Source organism: Barbus barbus, assembly GCF_936440315.1.
Source record: "Barbus barbus genome assembly, chromosome: 1".
Lineage (NCBI taxonomy): Eukaryota > Metazoa > Chordata > Actinopteri > Cypriniformes > Cyprinidae > Barbus > Barbus barbus.
Genome location: NC_136729.1, coordinates 2,971,901 through 2,992,472, shown reverse-complemented (window position 1 = coordinate 2,992,472; position 20,572 = coordinate 2,971,901). Strand labels below are relative to the sequence as shown.

The window sequence follows — 20,572 nt, the reverse complement described above, 5'->3', positions numbered from 1 at the left end:
CCTAAAATACAATGTCTTTTAATCTGAAAAACAAAAACCCAATTTGATAACTGTTTGGTATGACCATACCTAACCTTCTGCTCAAGAATTGTCGTCAAGCTAGGAAACAAAAGCGTAAGTTTATGATAAGAATGCCTTGTTGGTTTGCGGCAGAGCAGTGCATCACAGTCAAGCATTGCTTGATAAGGGTTGCCAGTGTCACTGAGCCCAAATGAGAGTCTTGCGAAGAAAATTTTAGCCAGTGTCTCGGGTCCAGTCACAGAGCTTTTGGGGATGCGTTCAAGCATTGCTTAACACTGAACAAACGTAACAACTAGCACTGGGGATGCGACGAGGGCGGCGGTGAGCTGGGCGTAAACGGCGAGTAGACTCGAGGAAGCCTGGGGGCAAGGGTTAAATCAAATAAACAAACAAAACAAAAGGCACATGGAGGGGGGGCCAGGTGAGGTCGACGATACTGACTCACAATCACTCACCTTTGTCACACACCTTTATCAGCCACCCGTGCGAACTTGTTTTAACACTCATTATACGCAGTCTTTCAATCATTGACCAGCAATCCCACTCATTCAACTGCTTACCAACACATCACCACACTCTCTCCGAAGCTAAACCAACAGATCAGTTAGTAGAGCATCAAGCACCCACCCATTACCGAGACACACTAACCACAGAAGCAGTAAACTTTCACCCCCGCCGCCCCCCTTTTGGCAGTGACAGAGTAGCATAACACTGGTGTTTAGAGAACCAATTGGCTATGGCAGTGGTGACGAGAAGTGAGGAATCTACAAGAGGGGTGGGGTGGTGGTGAGGAGAAATAGAGCGGATACACGATCAGGCGCAAACGCTATCGGGGAGGACGACAGGTAGGAAGGGGGCGAGGCACAGTGCGTTTACCTGTATGGAGTGAGAGAGAGTTTCCCGTACACTGCGCAACGCTAACTTTCTTCCCCCCAAACCAGCGCTGCGTATGGTGTCCACAGTTCCATAGGGACCTAGTTCAGTTGGAATAGTCACATCAGAAAGCGTTTGTTTTTGGAGGTGAAAACAACAAAAAGAAGCATGCACAATGGAATCAGAAGTGAGCGAAGCCTTGTGGGAGATACCTTGAATTTACAATTGCAGCCCCATCAAGTACAAATAAAGGAAATGCAAAAAGGTTTTACAGTGTGGGTGCCTCCTGACACTCACACATAAACATGTTTTACAATATGCTTGCATCGTAAAAGCATGTCAAGGAAAGTCATCATTGAAGCACACTCCAGTTAAAGAAGCTGCATGGGGACTATGGGTGGTTAAACAGTACCAAAAGCTGGGTTGAAGATTTTGCTGCTCCTGGGGAAGGGGTTTGGTATGGTGTGTGCAGCTGGGGGGTATAGAGTGGGGTTGCCCCTAGACTTACCCCATCCATAGAGACAGGGATGAGATTGGGATCAGTCTCTAGTCCTTTCACTTCTTTTCAGGGCTCCGATTCATACGAGTCTGGTCGTTTCACAAAGGAAAAACAATCATGAAACATCAAAAGGCAAGAACAGCTAAAGCTCCAAGCAAAACCTCTTGAGTTCCAGATTATCAGACAGGCTCTTTATTTGAAGGCTTGTTATAGTCGTAAAGATCGTGTACAGATCTTTAAAGTCTTCTCTTCTGAGAACACTTGCGGCAGCTACCGTGATAGAAACTACAAACATGAATGTCGATGCAAAACATTTTCTACGGTCACATTCACACGCTGTCATCCTCAGCACATAGGTGCGAACAGGGGCATGATAAACAAATTAATTACTGTCACTAAATGAGAGGCAGATGCAAAGAGAGATGGAGAGAGATGCAGTGAGGGTCATCTATGGAGTTGCAGCAGCGAAATGAGCAGGAAGACTGAAAGAAACTGATAGGAATCTCCCAATTCATTTAATCCCAAATCACAGCACCACAAAATATACAGCACTTTCGTGTAGCCTTAATAAAGTTTCACTTTATAAGACTACAGGTAAAAAAAACAAAAATAGCAAAACTTTAATACATGTCACTACTAAGGCATAAGAATCATAGGCCACTCATGATTTTGGCTGTTTTTCTAGAAAAAATTAATTTTGGCTATAAACAATCACTGCAAAAAAGCCACAAGAAGGAACGTGTTCTCTCTCTTGCAGCTGTAAACAAAAGTTACAAATTAAAATGAGTATGTCTCTTTAAATGGATAATTGAGTCCCTTATCACGGTTTATAAAAAAAACTTGATAGCATTAATAAAAGACACTTTACAAAAACAGATTCTGCAATGCATCCTGGCAGTTAAGTTGGCGAGCTCAGAGACGCTCCCGTAAGACAGATCCCAGCAAAAGCTGACTAGCTACACCTTCCTCTGATTGGTTGCTTCCCATACATCACCATATCTATGGAAGTAGCTACATTAAAGTTGGAGGGGAGAGAAGTCACAGTGTCTTTCAGCTTTCAGGATGGGTGGACAGGGATGGAAGGGTGGGGTTAAAGGTCATCACTAAAGTTTCTCCCATCTGAGGTGTAAGGGATGCGTATGTATGTGCATGTGGATCGAGGTTGCTTCCCTGTGCACGTGTACACGTGTGCGTTCCTGTCATGACAACCAATGGAAAGCATACACGCTACACCATAGTCCCAGAGAAAAACAACACACACACAAAGAAACGTAAAATACTGTCCAACCCTGGTCCTACACTTCACACACCTTTGGAGTAAACATACATTCAACTTATTTCAACATTTTTTAAATTTTTGCATCGAAATCTAACGTCTTAACTATATGAATGCGTAAACTGGTTAAGTTCATATAACTATAATCAAGCAGTATTTAAAAATATCAAGTCCAGTATTCATTCATTGACTACAAACACTTAGGAATATAAAAGTTAAAAAGAATCTTGACTAGTGCCTAATCTACCCTTCAAAACTAATTGGTAATAGATTGAAGGTTTCTTTAAACAGACAATGTGTTACATTGGTTACGTGTGCAGGAATGAGAGCATGCAGGTTCCCTTTTAAGCCCTGACTACACTGGGTGTGTGTGAGATCAGAACCAAGGTTAGAGGCTCCAGTCTGTAGTTAAAACCGACACAGCCACCATACACCGTCTTAAACCCAAGCACGCACACGCCATAAACATACACCTGTGGCTTCTTTCTGACACGCACACACACGCAGCACAAGGAAAGGAGAGGCAGAGAGGACGTGGAGCACACTATCGGAAGGGTGTTTCAGGGGTGTGTAGGGCGAGTTCGGGGCGGCGGAGGAGGGGCTCCTTGTGCGACGGCGGAATCGGCGGTGGCTCATACACGCGGGGTGTTGCCATGGCGATGGCGGCAGCGGCAGGCACGGGGGCGGCGGGCAGCACTGGCCTGAGGGAGTCGAGCGTCGCCACCTGCTGAGTAGGCAGAGTCTGCAGTGCGGACACCGCTGCGAGGTGGTTGGGATGTGGATACGCGTACTGGTACTGTGGATACTGCTGCAGCTGCTGGTACTGCTGGTAGTATTCCGCGTAGTATCTGGGAGAAATGGAGGAGAGGAAACACACATGCACATCCACGCAGACAGGGAAAGAGACAGAAATCACACAGACATGCATATAAAGATATAGATATATATATATATATATATATATATATATATATATATATATATATATATACACACACACACACACCATTGGACAAGGAGAGAAACACAGAAACAAACACAGAAACACATTTACACGCAAACACACATACACACATCACCGCCACTGTAAATCGCTACTAAAACAGCCAACGTTTGAAAATTGACAAACTTCTGCTGTAATCATGTATTGCGTCCAGGGCCGGATTTACACTCATCCAGGGGGGGACCAAACACAATGAAGAGATATATAATATTGTTGTTATACTATGGGCTATCTACAACAGTAAAAAAACCAAAACCCCAGAAGACATTAAGCAAATAAATATAACAAACAACAAGGTAAAAAATGACAAACTATTTCCATGTTTTCCACCTTTTTTACGTACAGAAATCACGTTTTCTTTCTCCCATTCTCTCGTACACAGACGCATACACGCGGAAATGCGAACAGAAACTGGTTGTCAGCACTTCCCTGCAAATTTATAAATAAAATAGTTTTGCAGCTGAAAAGCTACATGACATTTCTTAGTGGCAAGATTCTTGAAGCAGTTCAACTTAAAGATTTGCTATTAGTAGACACTGCTTAATCTCTCTCTAATAACTGCAATAGCTTGGATATCAATAGCTCAAGCCTCTGTTATTAGCTCTAAAATGATTTTACGGAATTTCCATTGGAAGGTTTGGGATGAGGTGCGTAAGAAATTAGTTCAACACACGCAAGATTTCAGGACAGAAACATGACAAATGTCTTGAAATAAATAGGGTGGCCATATGTGCCGTTCATACGGGACACGTCCTGGCCAGGATTTTAATATTGCCTAAAACATCCAAAGTAGTTTGACCAATAACATGCAGTTATTGTACATAATTTACCAATCGTGGTGCTGATGTGAGAAGGTGAGATCTACAGAGAACGATCAAAGTGATGCAAAAATGCGCACGTGTTTGTTCATTCGTTTGACTTGAAGCGTCGCTGCGCACCGATCAAAAAAGACTCCAAAGTAGGCATGAGAGCGATTCGAAAGCATAAAGAGCCGTCTGCTCTGCTCTCTATAGCTCTCATGAATGTCACACAACGATCGACCTGCACAGTGCAAACAGGCAAAACCAGGATATTTTAAGCAATATAGAAATCCTGGCAAGGACGCATCCTGTAAAAATGGCCCGTATGGTCACCCTTGAAATAAATCATCTGAACAATGTATTGAGGTGTGGATGCGACTCCAGGCCGTTACAATTATTAGAGAAATAATGCACTCCCAAAGTGGTAATGTGGCCACAACGCCAGAGCCTATTAATAGAACGGTCTTTCTCCATTCTCAAACAAATTAAGAATTACATTCGATCCTTATTGACTGAACGCAAGTGCTTATTGCAATAGATTTTATTAATTGTGGCTAGGGACGGGCAAAAATTAGTTTTGCCTATGTCACGATAAGAGGTAAATCCGGCCCTGATTGTGTCTCTTTTACTGCAATCAACTCACCTGGCTACAGCGTCCTCCTCCTGTGCAGCGGCTTCCTCTCGACCCGCAGGTGTAGGCAACAAGGCTCTGCGCTTGGCCCTCTGGTACATAAATGGTTTCATAACAGGGTCTGGCAGCAGCGGTGCAGATCTTCTTAGCGGACTACGGTCCCTCTCTCCAGACTTTGAGCTAGCCTGTTGCTGTTCAGCAAGAATTTGCTGTCCTTGTGCAAAGTAGTGTGCCCTTGCTGCCTCAAAGATAGCTGCTGGGTCAGCTGCCCCAAAACCCCCGTAAGCCGGGGAAGTGGTGTAGAGAGTTGGTGCTACTGTATAAGCTTGGTTAACCGCAGCAGCGGCACCTGCCGGTACCTCCATGCTATGCGCTGCAGCTAGGAACACTGGATTCGCTACAGCCGATGTGTAAACTTGTTGACCGTATGCAGCAGCGGCAGCTGCGACTGCTCCGTTTGTCATCTGCCCATAGAGACCTGGGTTAACGGAGCCGTACACCTGTGCGGCAGCAGCAGCACCAGAATTGAGAGCCTGATTTGCAACTGCCCCACTATAGAGCTGATTGGACACCGTTCCGTACAATTGACTAGCTAGTGCACCGTACACAGCTGGCGCCACCGCGGTTGCTCCTTCCGCCCTCGCACCAGCAGCTGTAAGTCCAGTCAAAGCAGCATACGTGGGGTCAAAAGTCGAGGTGTTGTACACGGAATTGTGGACACTCTGTTGAACCTGCAGCGGTAGGCCAGCAGCTGCAGCGGCGGCGGCGGCTAACACGGCCGCTTGGCTCTGGTACTGCTCCAGGGTGGGCTTACCAGCTGAGCATTCACCTGCATAGTGGCCCTGTTTTCCACAACTGACACATGGGATTTTCCCAGTTGGAGCCTGCTTACTTGGCTGAACTTTGGACAGCTCCACAGAGAGCGGTCGTCCTTTGAAGGAGGTCCCATGCAAAGCCTCAATCGCCTGCAGCGCATCCTCCTTGTTCTCCATGTGTACAAAGGCATAACCTTCACAAGAGCACAACTTTATTATTATGAGGTCCTGCTAGTAAACGTTAGAATACTGCAAAACCATGTATTACCCTGCTTGAGCTCTAACACCCATTTTAAATTAAGAGAAGCCAACCTCGCCCTGGAGAGCTAACTTGTTCCAACACAGCTGCCTGTCATTTTCCAGTAACCCTGAACACCTTTAAATAGCTGGTTCAGGTATGTTTGATTTAGGGATGCATCGATCCGATACTCAGTATCGATATCAGCTCCGATACTGGTATTTTCTGATGGATCAGGTATCGGTCAGACGAGACCAATCAGATATTGTGCGTATACTATTCGGTGTTATTGCTAAGCCCCACGACAGGCACAAAAACATTATAAAGCACCATAAAGTTTTGGTGCACTATATTTCAAGTGATCTGAAGCTGTTCCATAGTTTAATGTGAGGAACAGATGAATCTTTAAGTCATTAAATTCAAGTTCACGTAAACTCTTCTCTCCGCTGCGGCTGTCTGTCATCCTCCATCTTTCTATGCGGAGCGCTGCGACTCCGTGTTGCTTCAAGTACATCATTCTGCACACAGGATGCGCATTTGTGCCGCACTGTATTGGAGCATTTCATATTATAATACTTTTACGCAATGACAGATTATTAATAGTCTTTCTTGTAATAATGTTTTCACACTAAATGTTTAGATTTTATTGTGCGCTCATGATTTTTCTAGAGTATCTTTTGCTGCTGAATTATCCACTAATCTAGTTTATAATAGTATTTTTGTCATAGATTATGATTATATATTTTTCCAATTGTTATTTTTCATTAAAATTAAGTTGTCTATATTTAGCAGATTGTGTTTAACACACAAAAGATTGATGATCAGTTCAACACACAGAAGTAAAGACATTCTCCATTGATTTAAAACGAATACTGCGCTGATATCGTATCAGTAGCTATTCAGAATTTTCTGTATCGGATCGAATCGTTTCTGAAAAAATGGTATCACTGCATCCCTAGTTTGATTAGAGTTAAAGCTCAACTCTGCAGGATGGTAGCCCTCCAGGAGCAGGGTTGGCTACTTTTGCGTTAAGTTTTGGTGGCAACTTAATACTATCTTACCTTTCACCTTATCGCACTCCAAAACTTTCCCAAAGGTCTGAAACAGCTCCCGAAGATCTTCTGTGGTGCACATACTACTCAGATTACCCACAAACACCTTCGTAGAGTGGAGCGGGCGTCCTCGGGACTCCTCGACCACAAGGTTGCGTCCTTTGAACTCTCGGCCATTGAGCTCCCGGATGGCACGCTCAGCAGCGCCCTCTCCTTGCAGGTGTACAAAAGCAAACTGTCTCAAGACGCTGCAGCTAACCACCTGGCCGTACGACTCAAAGATGGCTGACAGTTCTTCTTGTGTGGTGTCCAGGGCCAGATTCCCTACAAAGAGCTTAACCGTGTGGCCCTTATCCATCGTGCTGAAATGAGTGAAAGATGTTATTTTAATAACAGACATATAAGACAAGGACATATAAATGTGTACGTACAATTTGAGAAGTGAAGGGTACACATTTCCAGGGCCGTATGCCATATTTGCGTATGGCAGAATCTAGCAGTTAATAAGCCAGAGACTCACCTAGCCTTCAAAACAATCCAACCGAGATGCATAGACCAAAACAGTTTCCCAAAAAGCAAAATACTTGGAAAACAGTCTGCAAATGTTTCGGTCACATGTTGACCTTTTCAATGGCAAGCTACCAATCTTTTTTTTTTTTTTTTTTTTTTTTGAGAGAGAGTGTGAGGGCCTTTTCAAGTATTTTACTTTTTGAGAATATGGCAGTTGTCATATCCTAGCATTAAGAGATTAGACAAAATATTGTGATGATGCTCGTTAAAAATAATTTTTCAAATATTTTTAGTTGAACAGACCTGAACATTGCTAGGTTGAGGTTCCTAATAATGACAGTTTATGGTAGTGAGGTCTGTCACAATGAGCGCTGCTGTTATGATAATGGTGACTTCTCTGATTGGATCCCGCTTCAGGATTGTGGTTAGTGCAGTTTTTACCAATGTTTTGGTAATTAAAATTATTATTTTATTATTTTAGCAAAGTAGAAATCATAATGGCAGATTTTTAAAAATCACATAAATGTATGCATTATTGCAAAAGTAATTCTTAATCATTTTCTCTGTGTGGAGTGTGTGCTTTCGCAGTTTGTTGCATCTATTATCACGTCTTTTAATACGTAATACTGTAAAGCTGCTTTGACACTGATCTGTCTTGTAAAAAGCGCTATATAAATAATAGTGACTTCACTAGACTTGACTTATGCAGTAAGGTAAGACATGCTGCATGTTTTCATATTTAATGCAGTTCACTGTGAATTTAATTAATAGTGCATCATGCACTTTGTTTAGGTAATGTGGGTTTATCATTCAGGAACGCGGTCGTTGTCTATGTATGTCCCCTCACAGGGAATTAAACCCTAGGTTTTTGTGAAACGCCACTACTACACAACACTCTTACAAAAAATGTGGCTGTACCATGGTAAAATTATAGCATCATATATGAAATATTATTCTATCGCAGTACTATAGTACTCTGAAGCATAGTGAATACTGATATTTATCATGCTTGGGTGATTCATGCAGTACCGAGGTAATACCATGGTTTACAGACATGTGCCCGGCCAAAATAACAACAATACTTTTTCGATAGTTTTATTAACTGGGGAGAGAAATGCATGCAGGGAGAGGTAATAATAGTTCATTAAAACTTGGTCCCTAGTGAAAACAACATATGAGACCCTGGAGCACAAAACCAGTCTTAAGTCGCTGGGGTATATTTATAGCAATAGCCAACAATACATTGTATGGGTCAAAATTATTGATTTTTCTTTTATGCCAAAAATCGATATTAATTAAAGATCATGTTCCATGAAGATATTTTGTACATTTCCTACCGTAAATATCAAAACTTCATTTTTGATTAGTAATATGCATTGCTAAGAACTTAATTTGAACAACTTTAAAGATGATTTTCTCAATATTTAGATTTTTTTTTGCACCCTCAGATTCCAGATTTTCAAATAGTTGTATCTCAGAAAAATATTGTCCTATCATAACAAACCATATATCAATGGAAATCAATTTCTTATGACTGGTTTTGTGATGCAGGGTCACATATTGTCTTAATTATTTTAATATGTGACAAACAAAAGAAAGCCCTGGGGACACCACGTTTTTCATATCAATATCTCAAACATATATATCACACGTCATTAAACGTAGTCCCATCACATTAACAACGTAAACGCAAATTATTCAGTACACGAAAACAACGTAAAACATCAAGGAAACATTTATTGAGCATAGATCAAATGAATTAGCTGCAGACACAAAGCCATAGCAATCTGATGACGCAGAGTAAACACGTTCACTTCCTCGATGAACAAACACACACACACACACACACACACGACACATTAGATGATAACTGTTTAATTGCAACCGTGTAAACCTCATGTAAACGAGCGCATGTGTGAGAAACGCTGACTCGCTGTTCTTCAATAGAGTCGCGCGCGTGTCGAGTGATTTACTGAATGCAACATTTCTGACACCAGATGTTTACGAAACACTCCAGGACGCTTCCGTCACTGACACCACTAATGTCCGCTATGCACTTTAATAATATATTCACTATATGCATGTGCGTATCTGCTATTCATTCTTTCCAGCTGAAATCTCTAGATGACTCATTTTGTAGGGATTTTTTCGGGTGCCCCCGAGCTCGCGCCACAAACCCTTTGTGTTTCTATAAATCACACCGCGCGCTCGTCTAATATCATCCCGCTTTTCATCGGCCGTCGTTAACTACTGATCCTATATGATCAATTATGTGATTACTTAAAAATAAACATATAGAGGGAGGAAAGGAATCTTCCATCTTACCTAAGCGGTGCGGGGTTTCAAAATGGTCGGTCCACTTCCGTTCTTTAGGATCGCTCTCATTCTTCAGATGATGCATTCTCTCACACATCTTGCACACTATGCATCGTTCAGTTTTTTTTTCTTGTTAAACGGGAATCTAATAAAACTTAACTGAAAGCAAAGAGAGACCTTGCAAAAAAAAAATGCTTTAAATGCACAGATCTTCAGCTGCTTTCAGTTCTTTTTGATTAAATTAACTTGATATGTATGCATTGCAAGCAACTCAGTTTTTTTTTTTTAGAAAGTCAGATAAAAATGTGACCCTAGACCACAAAACCAGACATATTGAGTTTTTGCTGAATAAATGAATACATTAATTGCTGAATAAATAATCTTTTCATTATTGTATGGTTTGTTATGATAGGATAATATTTGGCTGAGATACAACTATTAGAAAATCTGGAATCTGAGGGTGCAAAAAAATCTAAATATTGAGAAAATCACCTTTAAAGTTGTTCAAATGAAGTTCTTAGCAATGCATATTACTAATCAAAAATTAAGTTTTGATATATTTACAGTAGGAAATGTACAAAACATCTTCATGGAACATGATTTTTGGCATAAAAGAAAAATTGATAATTTTGACCCCTACAATGTCAAGTCACCTTTATTTGTATAGCACTTTTAACATGTAAATTGTGTCAAAGCAACTGCACAACATCAAAAAAGGAAAATAGTGTGTCAATAATGTAAAATGAAAAGATTTAAAAAAAAGATTTTCAGTTAAAGGCATTTTCAGTGATGTCATCATCCAGCTCAGTTCAGTTTAAAGAGTGTCTTTGCAATCAGGTCGACAATATCGCTGGAAATTAAGCATCCCCAACTGAGCAAGCCAAAGGCAAGGAACCAAAGCTCCATCGGTGACAGAATGGAGAAGACCAGGCTCAGTTCTCCTCTGACCAAACGAACCAGCAGTTCAGTTCCAACTACAGCAAAGTCAGATCGTAAGGGCTCAACTGGTTCCAGTGGTCTTTCCCGATGGCTGTCTAAGTGGCGGGGTCCTCGCTGGGGATCTGTCTCTAGCACTCATCTCGGTGTCCTGGTCTCCGCTGACGTTCAGGGTTGTAGAGGTCGTCTCTGGGTGCTGATCCACCATCTGACCTGGATACGGACCGGACCTGGTGGCTACAGCGGACATTAAGCAAACACACACGGTCCACTGAAGGACATCAGACAGCAGGGAGAGAGCTCTGGATGGACTGGGATTTCTGTAAGAATAAATACCAAGAGCGCTGAATGATTTTAAACAGCTCAGTCTGTTTGCATTACACACACAAACACTCTACAATGTATTGTTGGCTATTCCTACAAATATAACTGTGCTACTCATGACTGCTTTTGTGCTCCAGGAACACATATAAGCAGTTACATATATGTTTATTTTGAGCCTTTTTCAAAAGTACTGTCAGGTTTTTTATACATAAAAACAATTATTAATTTGGGCTTATTTTGGTCAAAACAGATGCTTTTAGTGGGATCTGGCAACACTGGTATCATATGATTTACATGGTACACAATGTGACATGTTTAATGTCCAACAAAAAGCACTTTTTGTTAGTGGGAATATAAATAAACAGGTGCTAACTTCGGTTGATTTTATTTTATTTTTGTAAAATATTTGTACAACAATGATCATTACAAATGACACTTTAGGTTACTGCTGAAGAGCTTGTTTATAACAATGAGAAATTCAGATTAATGCCAGGCTGAAATGTAATTAACCTAAGTGCTATTCTTTTATTATTATTATTAAGCGCTTTGTGAATAATTAATAACATTGTATTTATTATTTGTATTTTCTTTTATCTTCTATTTAAAAATGACCCTTTCAAGAAACATTTTTGTTTTTTATCAGTCATGGTATAATAATAACTTTTAGTTTTTTCCCCCTAAATTTAAATTTAGATTTTTAACTTAAAGCAGCAGTATGCAAAATCAGACACTGTGATAATCAGAGATAAATTTCACTGTATAGTCACACCATCCATGTACATATTTACACTTGGTTTGATTTCTGTGGAAACATCCAAACTTGGCTCATAATCTCATTCAGCACAACTTGAACATTCATTCACGACAGCTTCAGACAGGCACGTTCTCGGTCTCTCATTCATTCATGTCCATCTGCAGTCCTTGACGAGTGGGAAGGACTCATCCTCATACCATCACAGATTAGCAGTCGGCGCGTCAGTGACTTTACGTCCTTTCCCAGCAATGGGACGATCTCTCTCCTCCCACAGCGTCACACCATCACAGGCACAAATCTGTTTGGGGTTTTGAAACAAGCCGGCGGAGCGGGCGATGATTCCACAGGCCAGCCTAAGATAGGAGGGAGAGAGACAGCGGACATTAAGCAAACACACACAGCCCACCGAACAGCAGGGAGAGAGCTCTGGATGGACTGGGATTTCTGTAAGAATAAATACCAAGAGCGCTGAATGATTTTAAACAGCTCAGTCTGTTTGCATTACACACACAAACACTACAAGAACAAGCCCCTCTATTGAATGTTTTTGTCTGGATAAGAATGTCCTTCACCTCTCTCCAGAGTTTCCTGTTATTTTAGACAGCGGGTGATTCCCACGGCCCAAGTCATCCTCCCCAGAATCCACCACCAGAGATCGACCAATCACATCCCACACCTGCAAGGAGAAATATATAATGTCATAACATTGCATATCACAACCAGAGACTAAATTAAATTAAAACTGGCTTTGGTGAAAAATTAAAAACAGCATGTAACTCAGATCCAGTGTTGTTTTAGTAGGACTGGTACGCTTTTGTAGTTTTAGTTAATATTTTTAATCTATACGTTATATATTTTCTGTTTTCACTTTATTTTTAGTTAAAATTTTTGTTTTGTGTTTGTCATTATTATTATTATTTTTTATTAATTTGATCTTAGTTTTAGTTATTTTAGTACTTCCAAGTTAAACTAAATGAAAATGAGAAATGTTGCCTTTGCATCTACCTTGAAATAAAATAAGTCCAAAAATTTTAGATTTTATTTGAAGTATGAAAAGTAATGTTTTTGTATGGTTTAGTTTTAATTGTATATAACTACAAAATATGAAAGCCCATTTCTGCCACGGCTTAAAAAAATAAAATGGGTAAATTGTGTCTTTTAATTCTGACTTGCAAGAAATAAACTCCCAATGGCGAGTTATAAAGTCCATTTTTAAAGAAAATCAAGTCAGATATTTAAAATCACAATTCTGATATTTTCTTACGATTGACTTTATACGTTTATATCATGCAAAATCAGAATTGTGAGATAAAACTTTGCAATTCCCTTTTTTTTATACAGTGGAGGAAACAATTTGCATAACAATAGCCCTGCTCAGATCTCTGCATGATTATTTGCAATGACACAGAATGTTAAAAGAGTTCAAAAGAGAGGTGTGGCTATGACTGTAGTGACAGAGAGGTTAGTCAAAGTGTAATTAACTTCATAACAGAGATTTATATAATTACTGTACATCTAAAAACTCTACCGTAGGGTTTATAGACACACACCTGACTGCTCTTACTATCAGCTTACCCTCTGAGCAACGAGACTGAAGTCCCAGCTTCATTACCTTGATCTGAGAGTCTTCTAGCCGGAATGAAGCTCTGCCATCAGCACCAGCCGTAATATTCCCCAGATCTCCTACATGCTAGAGACCAGACAGAGACACAGCATTACTCCACAGTCTTTACCCACAACACTTTATTTTCAATGTCGATGTTAGTCGAAATAGAATATATTTAACCCTAAACCTTACCAAAACTAAATAAAGGAATTTGAAAAATGACTAAATTCTGTTAAATAATAAATAAATGTAATATAAATATAATTATAAACATTAATAAAGAATGCAAATTGTATGTATGTAAATAAATAAAAAATATTTACTAATATAAATGAATTAAATTTACGTATTATATTAAAAATGTTTTGAGTAAATTGCTTAAAATATAAATATTGCGTACAAATAGATAAATTAAATAAACAAATAATTATTAATATATGAAATATAACATATTTAAATAGAGTATATTATATTTTTTTATATATATATGAAATACAATATATTTAATATAATAACAATTGTGTTAATAACAATACTATTACATTAATATATCACTTTACTGTATATAATATTACAGAATTTGATGTGTGTGTGTATATATATATATATATATATATATATATAATAATCTGTTGTCGAGTTTAATAAATAAACAGGCAAATAAACAATAATAGTAATATACATAAAAAAAATACAATTATTAAATCAATTTAATGCATATATTACATTAATAACGCAATATTTTCCATAGTTTTTGGACATTGTACATAGAATCCAGCGGGGCTAGTTGTCCTCTTAGCAACTATAAGGTTTATAAAAGCAAATATGTCTTCCCTCCGTCAGTGTTTTTGTACTGTATGCTGTTCTCAAACATGTATTTCAAAACGAGTTCCAAAGTGACAACCCCATCAAACTACACAAGCTCAGAATGCATTATTTTATTTTGTATTATTTTTTGGGTTGAATAATTTTTCTGAAGCCAATGGTTCATGTATATAACTGAAATGTAAAAAGTACCCTGTCTGAGTCCTGAGGAGCTCCATGCTGTTTCCTCAACGGATTGAAATGATCTCCACAGCTGAGAGACAGAGACACAACACAAATAAATGACCATTTAGCAAAAACTCTGCAAGACAAAGACATATGCCTGCAAACAGCACCGCTAATATTTCTCTGCTCTGATCTCAGCTGCAGATAAGATAATGCAGTCTGCATTTAGTTTCAGGGAGCTTCAGTTTGACACATGACATCCAGACCATCATGAAGATCTCGGATTTCTTGCTTTTAAAGCCGTTATGACAAACACAGACTGATGCACGCTGCCGTCACGCTCTCTAATGGGTGCCTGTCTTGTGATCTAAAGGTCAAGGGTCGCGATACCTCCTGCAGTCCTGCGTCAGATCGCCCAGTTCGTGCACATGCAGGCCGTGAGCTCCGGGCGTCAGTCCGTCAATCGTCCCGTCAATCAAACAGCGCTCCTGTGACAGCTGCAGGAATCTGACCACGCCCTGCACTAGCCCCGCCCCACTGACCATCGCCACGGCAACGCCCAGGTCTGACAAGCACAGACACACACGGATGAGAGGCATTAGGCCCGTTCACAGCGCTCACGCTTCACAGCACTTGAGTCTCACCTGTCTCTGAGCCGCCCATTCCCTTCAGCAAGGCCCGTCTGCCTGTGCTTTCAATCAGACTCTGGACCTGAAGAGAGGTGAGCGCCGTCTCCACCAAAACCTGCTCCTTAGCCAGGTCTACGTGCACCGACTCAACTCCTAAACACACACACACATGAACGAGAGAACTCTGGAAGCTTGTTTCTGCCACGGGATAAAGAAATAAAAACAAAAAAACCGAGTGTCTATATACACTAAGTGCAAGTAGTCCGCCTTATTGGCAGAGGCTATTTACACTAACTCCGCCCACTAACGTGTGATTGGGTTGGTCAACACTACAAAAGACTGTAGACCGTCGTCAGCTCCAGTGGCACAGATGGTAAAACAGGTGTTGTGCTCATTTTGACATTTTGGTTCGAATCCACCTTTCAGCTAAACTTTATCTCCATTTTCAAATTTCAAATCACATCAGAAAAGCATTTATTTTCAATAAAAGGTTGAAAATAAAGTATTGGGTAGGGTTATGGTAGGGATTTATTGTCCCATCCATTTACTAATTTGAATTAAAATGATAATTTACACACAATACGTTGTAATGTATAAATTGTAATGTACTACAATACCGAGTTTGCAATAAGTAGAATAGCAGAAAATCTTGCTATTTTAACAGTGTAAATAGAATCTAGAGCTATTTGCACTCAAATAAATCGCATCTATCGCTAAGATAATATGCTATTTACACAGTGCAAATAGCCGCTGCCATAAAAAAAGGTAATTGCAACTTTTTCTCTCACAATTCCGACTATTTTTCTTGCACTTCTGAAAAAAAAGAAGAAAAAAAGTCAGAATTGTGAGATATAAACTCAGAATTGCATTTAAATGAAAAGAGCATTCAGAAACGTGAGGTAAAAAGTTGCAGTTACCATATAAATGTTTTATTCCGTGGCCAAAATAAATAAAACAGAATTGTGAGATGTGAAGTCAGAATTTAGAGAAAACAGTCAGGACTTCAGAATTCAGAGGCAAGTTGGAACTGGAAAAAAACAACTCTGAATTATTTTTTCCTCAGAATTATGAGTTTAAAACTCACAATTTTGAAAAGTAGTAATTACCTTTTAATGCACTGATCAAAAAACAAATTAGTAAATGAAGTCAAATGTCAAAAGTTTTAATGAAAAAGACAAAAAGAAGCCTTCAAAATGTTTCATTTAACTGCTAGTCCAGGTGATGTGTGCAAAATTTGAGGTGATATGTTCACTTTTTCATAAAAGCATGAAACTTGGCACAATTGTACAGGTTCGGGCCCTGAACATTTTCAGAAATAGAGCCATCGTTGCCATGACGACCATTTTACTTTCCGCCATAACCAAATGATGTATTTTGTGTCATATCTCCTGAACCAAACATGATAACACAGAAAAGGTGACGTCTACCTCTATGTTTTGATGGTCAAGGATTATAATGATACCAAATAAAACATAAACTGTTCAGAGGAAGAGTTAATGGTGAAATCAGCAATGTGAGAAGGAAATCACAGTATCTGAGCATCACAGTATCACAGCACTTACAAAAGTCCATATTATAGCTATCAATTTTTTCTTTAATGATAATTAATATTTTATTCAATTGTACAATAAAAGATTGTTTTCAAGAATACAATCATTTATTTCAGAGATATGAAAAAAATATAATCTCATATAAGTGTATTTTTCCTTACCCCTCAGGCAGAGTCAGGTAGGCGGTAGTATGTTTCCAATACATTCTTGTTCTCTCTCAACAATGCTTTATCATCACATGCAGACGACAACGCAATCTTGCTGCGTCCTATCTGCACCTCTTCTGCTGCATCTCTGTCATTCTCTCTGGGTCTCTGGAATTGTCAGCCAGCTGTCCACAAACTTCATTCTGGCCATTGCTTCTCAGTCTACTCTTAGTATCTTGGGCTTGACTGAGACCTGGATTCGTCCCTTTCTCTCACACGCCCCGTCAGGTTGGAAGGGTACTGGTCTTCTCATTTCTAATAATTGGAAATACTAAACCCACTCTTCCCTATGCAATAAAAATTATTTTGAGTTTCATGCTATTATGGTAACAGCTCCTGTTAAACTCCATATTTTAATGATTTATCGCCTTCCTGGTCAACTGGGCACCTTTATATAGGAGCTGGATGGGCTGCTATCCTCATTCTCTGTGGATCGCAGTCCACTTGTAGTCTTTGGTGACTCTGAAATCCAAATGCAGACTTCCACTTCCACTCCTAGCTTCATTCGATCTCAAATGGCTTAGCACCCACTAATAAATCAGGCAACCAGCTTGACTTAATTTACACATGCAATTGTATCACAGACAACATTTGGTAAAACCTCTAGACATCTCTGCTCATTTCTTTATTACATTTAACCTACATATTTGTTAACCTACACACCTGTGTGCCACTAATTCCTCTACCAGTTACTTTTAGAAAAACACCCTCATACTTCAGAGCACCCTCGTACTTCCTCCTCACTCTTACGAATCTACGTCCCCTCCAGAAACCTGAGATCTGTAAGTGAGCGATGCCTTGTGGTAACATCATAGAGAGGCATTTTCGTTCACCTTTCCTGGCTGGTGAAATGATCTTCCCACAATTGCATTAATTAACAGACACATTATCTGACAGCAACACTAATTTAATCCCATACCCGACCCATTTGGCATAAAAACTGGGACCTGAACCCGCACCTGCATTAAATCTCCTACATGAGGTAGACAATACTCATTTATTAAAACTTTTATTCAAATTGTGAATAGATTAAATACAGAAACAAGCAAAGAGTGCTTCCTTTAATATACTCACTACAGCTGTCGTTCAGTGGCGGCGCGATTGGCTACATTGTGTACTGGACCGAGTCGAAATAGTCTTGGTTATTGGACCCGCAACCCGCCCGTGCTTGTCACTGTCCAGCCCGCACCCACACATAAATATTATTCCACATCATAAACGAGTGATTCCCCTGCGTGTACCCGCCTGCATGCAGGACTCTGGCTTCCCCCTTGTGGACAACATAATAGACAACTCTGACCCCAGAGAGTGATTGTAAATTAAGTTTACATGAAATATGTTTGAAATGTCATTCTGAACCTTCTGAAATTTCATTGTAATCCTTCTCATAAAGTCACTGAATCAACCATTAACTGTTCACCTGATTGCGTTGCCGTCTGCGTGTGATTGTTGAGAGAGAACAAGAATGTTTTCTGAGAAACTGTGACATGCTCAAGCAAAACAGACACTATTTTTGGAATCAACACCCAAAATGAACAAGCAGCACGCTGTAGGAGCTCAGCAAGGTGTTTGTTGTTGTGCTTGACTCACCTGGTTCTCTCTCCAGGACGCTCTTTACTGCATTAACACAGCTGCCGCATGACATCTGCACCGCAAACTCCAGCTGCGCAAACACACGAGGAACATGGACAGTTTTAAAAGCTGAATGCATATGAATGTATAAGGGAAAGTTAATTATTAGATACCATTTTAATCAATGACAAATGCCTTTTTTTTTTTTAAATGCTAATATTGAATGTAGTCTTTCTAATAATTTAATCAATGTATGGTGCACGTTATAATATCACTTATTAAAAAGTACATAAAATACCACACACACATATTTGTGTGTTTCTCTAATTAAGTATATACATATATTAATTAGCTCATAATAAACTGCATGCATAATAATCATTTCATGCCAGCTTCCTAAATGCAGACATTAAAAACTATAATGATGTATTCCTGAATCTGTTTGACAGTTTCCAAATGTTAAAAATCAATCAATCAATCAGTCAATTAATATATATATATATATATGCACACAGGTACATCTAAAAAAAAATTTGAATATCATGAAAAAGGTCAATATTTTGTCGCTCATTTCAGAAAGTGAAACCCTTATATTATATAGATGTATTACAAACAGAGTGAAATATTTAAAGCCTTTATTTCTTGAAATTTTGATGATTATGGCTTACAGATAATGAAAACCCAAAATTCAGTGTCTCAGAAAATTTGAATATTACATAAGATCAATAAAAAATGATATTTTAAACAAATGTCAGGCTTCTGAAAAGTATGTTCATTTCTATGCACTCAATACTTGGTTGGGCCTCCTTTTGCATGAATTACTGCATCAATGCGGCGTGGCATGGAGGTGATCAGCCTGTGGCACTGCTCAGGTGTAATGGAAGCACAGGTTGCTTTGATAGCAGCCTTCAGGTCATCTGCAGTGTTGGGTCTGGTGTCTCTCATCTTCAATAATGCCTCATAGATTCTCTATGGGGTTCAGGTCAGACGAGTTTGCTGGCCAATCAAGCACAGTAACACCATGGTCATTGAACCAGCTTTTGGTACCTTTGGCAGTGTGGGCAGGAGCCAAGTCCTGCTGGAAAATGAAATCAGCATCTCCATAAAGCTTGTCAGCAGAAGGAAGCATGAAGTTCTCTAAAATTTCCTGGTAGATGGCTGCGTTGACTGTGGACTTCAGAAAACACAGTGGACCAACACCAGCAGATGACATGGCAGCCCAAATCATCTCTGACTGTGGAAACTTCACACTGGACTTCAAGCAACATGGATTCTGTGCCTCTCCACTCTTCCTCCAGACTCTGGGACCTTGATTTCCAAATGAAATGCAAAATTTACTTTCATCTGAACCACTTTGGACCACTGAGCAGCAGTCCAGTTCTTTTCCTCCACAGCCCAGGTAAGATGCTTCTGACGTTGTCTCTGGTTCAGAAGTGGCTTGGTAGCCCTTTTCCTGAAGACGTCTGAGCGTGGAGACTCTTGATGCACTGACTCCAGCTTCAGTCCACTCCCTGTGAAGCTCTCACAAGTGTTTGAATCAGCTTTGCTTGACAGTATTCTCAAGCTTGCGGTCATCCCTGTTGCTTGTGCACCTTTTCCTACCCAAATTCTTCCTTCCAGTCAACTTTGCATTTAATATGCTTTGATACAGCACTCTGTAAACAGCCACAGCTTTCAGTAATGACCCTCTGTGTCTTACCCTCTTTGTGGAGGACGTCAATGTTCGTTTTCTGGATCATTACCAAGCCAGCAGTCTTCTCCATTATTGTGGTTTCAAAGAACAAAAGATACCCAGAATTTATACTGTAGGGATGGTCATTAACTGAAACTCAAATGTAAATATTCTAATATTTTGAGATACAGATTTTTGACTTTCATGAGCTGTAAGCTCTAATCTTCAAAATTAAAACAAAAAACTTTTGAAATGTTTTACTTTACATGCAATGAATCTAAAATATATGAAAGTTGCAC

General features: G+C 39.7%; 2 protein-coding genes across 4 annotated transcripts in view; both read right to left on the bottom strand.

The window, feature by feature from the left end:
• Positions 1-1,573: 1,573 nt before the first annotated feature.
• LOC306875056 (uncharacterized protein) lies at positions 1,574-10,108 on the bottom strand. The gene is made up of 4 exons (XM_079425435.1): positions 10,044-10,108; positions 7,218-7,570; positions 5,116-6,112; positions 1,574-3,517 (listed from the first exon to the last, which is right to left on the bottom strand). Exons 2-4 carry the CDS (start codon positions 7,564-7,566, stop codon positions 3,214-3,216), a joined length of 1,650 nt encoding a protein of 549 aa, XP_079281561.1. The 5' UTR covers positions 7,567-7,570; positions 10,044-10,108; the 3' UTR covers positions 1,574-3,213.
• Positions 10,109-10,665: 557 nt separating this feature from the next.
• Positions 10,666-20,572, bottom strand: part of LOC306879129 (copper chaperone for superoxide dismutase-like) — a 10,296-nt gene continuing 389 nt past the window's right edge. Inside the window, exons 2-10 of one of the 3 annotated variants that reach the window (XM_079431856.1) lie at positions 20,301-20,355; positions 18,620-18,692; positions 15,289-15,426; positions 15,035-15,209; positions 14,672-14,732; positions 13,661-13,738; positions 12,621-12,724; positions 12,246-12,401; positions 10,666-11,290 (exon numbers count right to left, since the gene is read on the bottom strand). In XM_079431856.1, the coding sequence (XP_079287982.1) occupies positions 12,248-12,401; positions 12,621-12,724; positions 13,661-13,738; positions 14,672-14,732; positions 15,035-15,209; positions 15,289-15,426; positions 18,620-18,674 (765 nt within the window). In that variant the 5' untranslated portion in view covers positions 18,675-18,692; positions 20,301-20,355 and the 3' untranslated portion in view covers positions 10,666-11,290; positions 12,246-12,247. The remainder of the gene's footprint in view (positions 11,291-12,245; positions 12,402-12,620; positions 12,725-13,660; positions 13,739-14,671; positions 14,733-15,034; positions 15,210-15,288; positions 15,427-18,619; positions 18,693-20,300; positions 20,356-20,572) is intronic. The other 2 variants (XM_079431854.1, XM_079431855.1) reach the window with 2 other exon arrangements.

Excerpts from the sequence above, each read along its gene's own strand:
- LOC306875056 (XM_079425435.1), bottom strand. The coding sequence starts at position 7,566 with ATGGATAAGGGCCACACGGTTAAGCTCTTTGTAGGGAATCTGGCCCTG. Across the intron at positions 6,113-7,217 it reads GGAGTGCGATAAGGTGAAAG|GTTATGCCTTTGTACACATG; the intron begins GTAAGATAGTAT and ends GCTCTTGTGAAG. Across the intron at positions 3,518-5,115 it reads GAGGAGGACGCTGTAGCCAG|ATACTACGCGGAATACTACC; the intron begins GTGAGTTGATTG and ends CATTTCTCCCAG.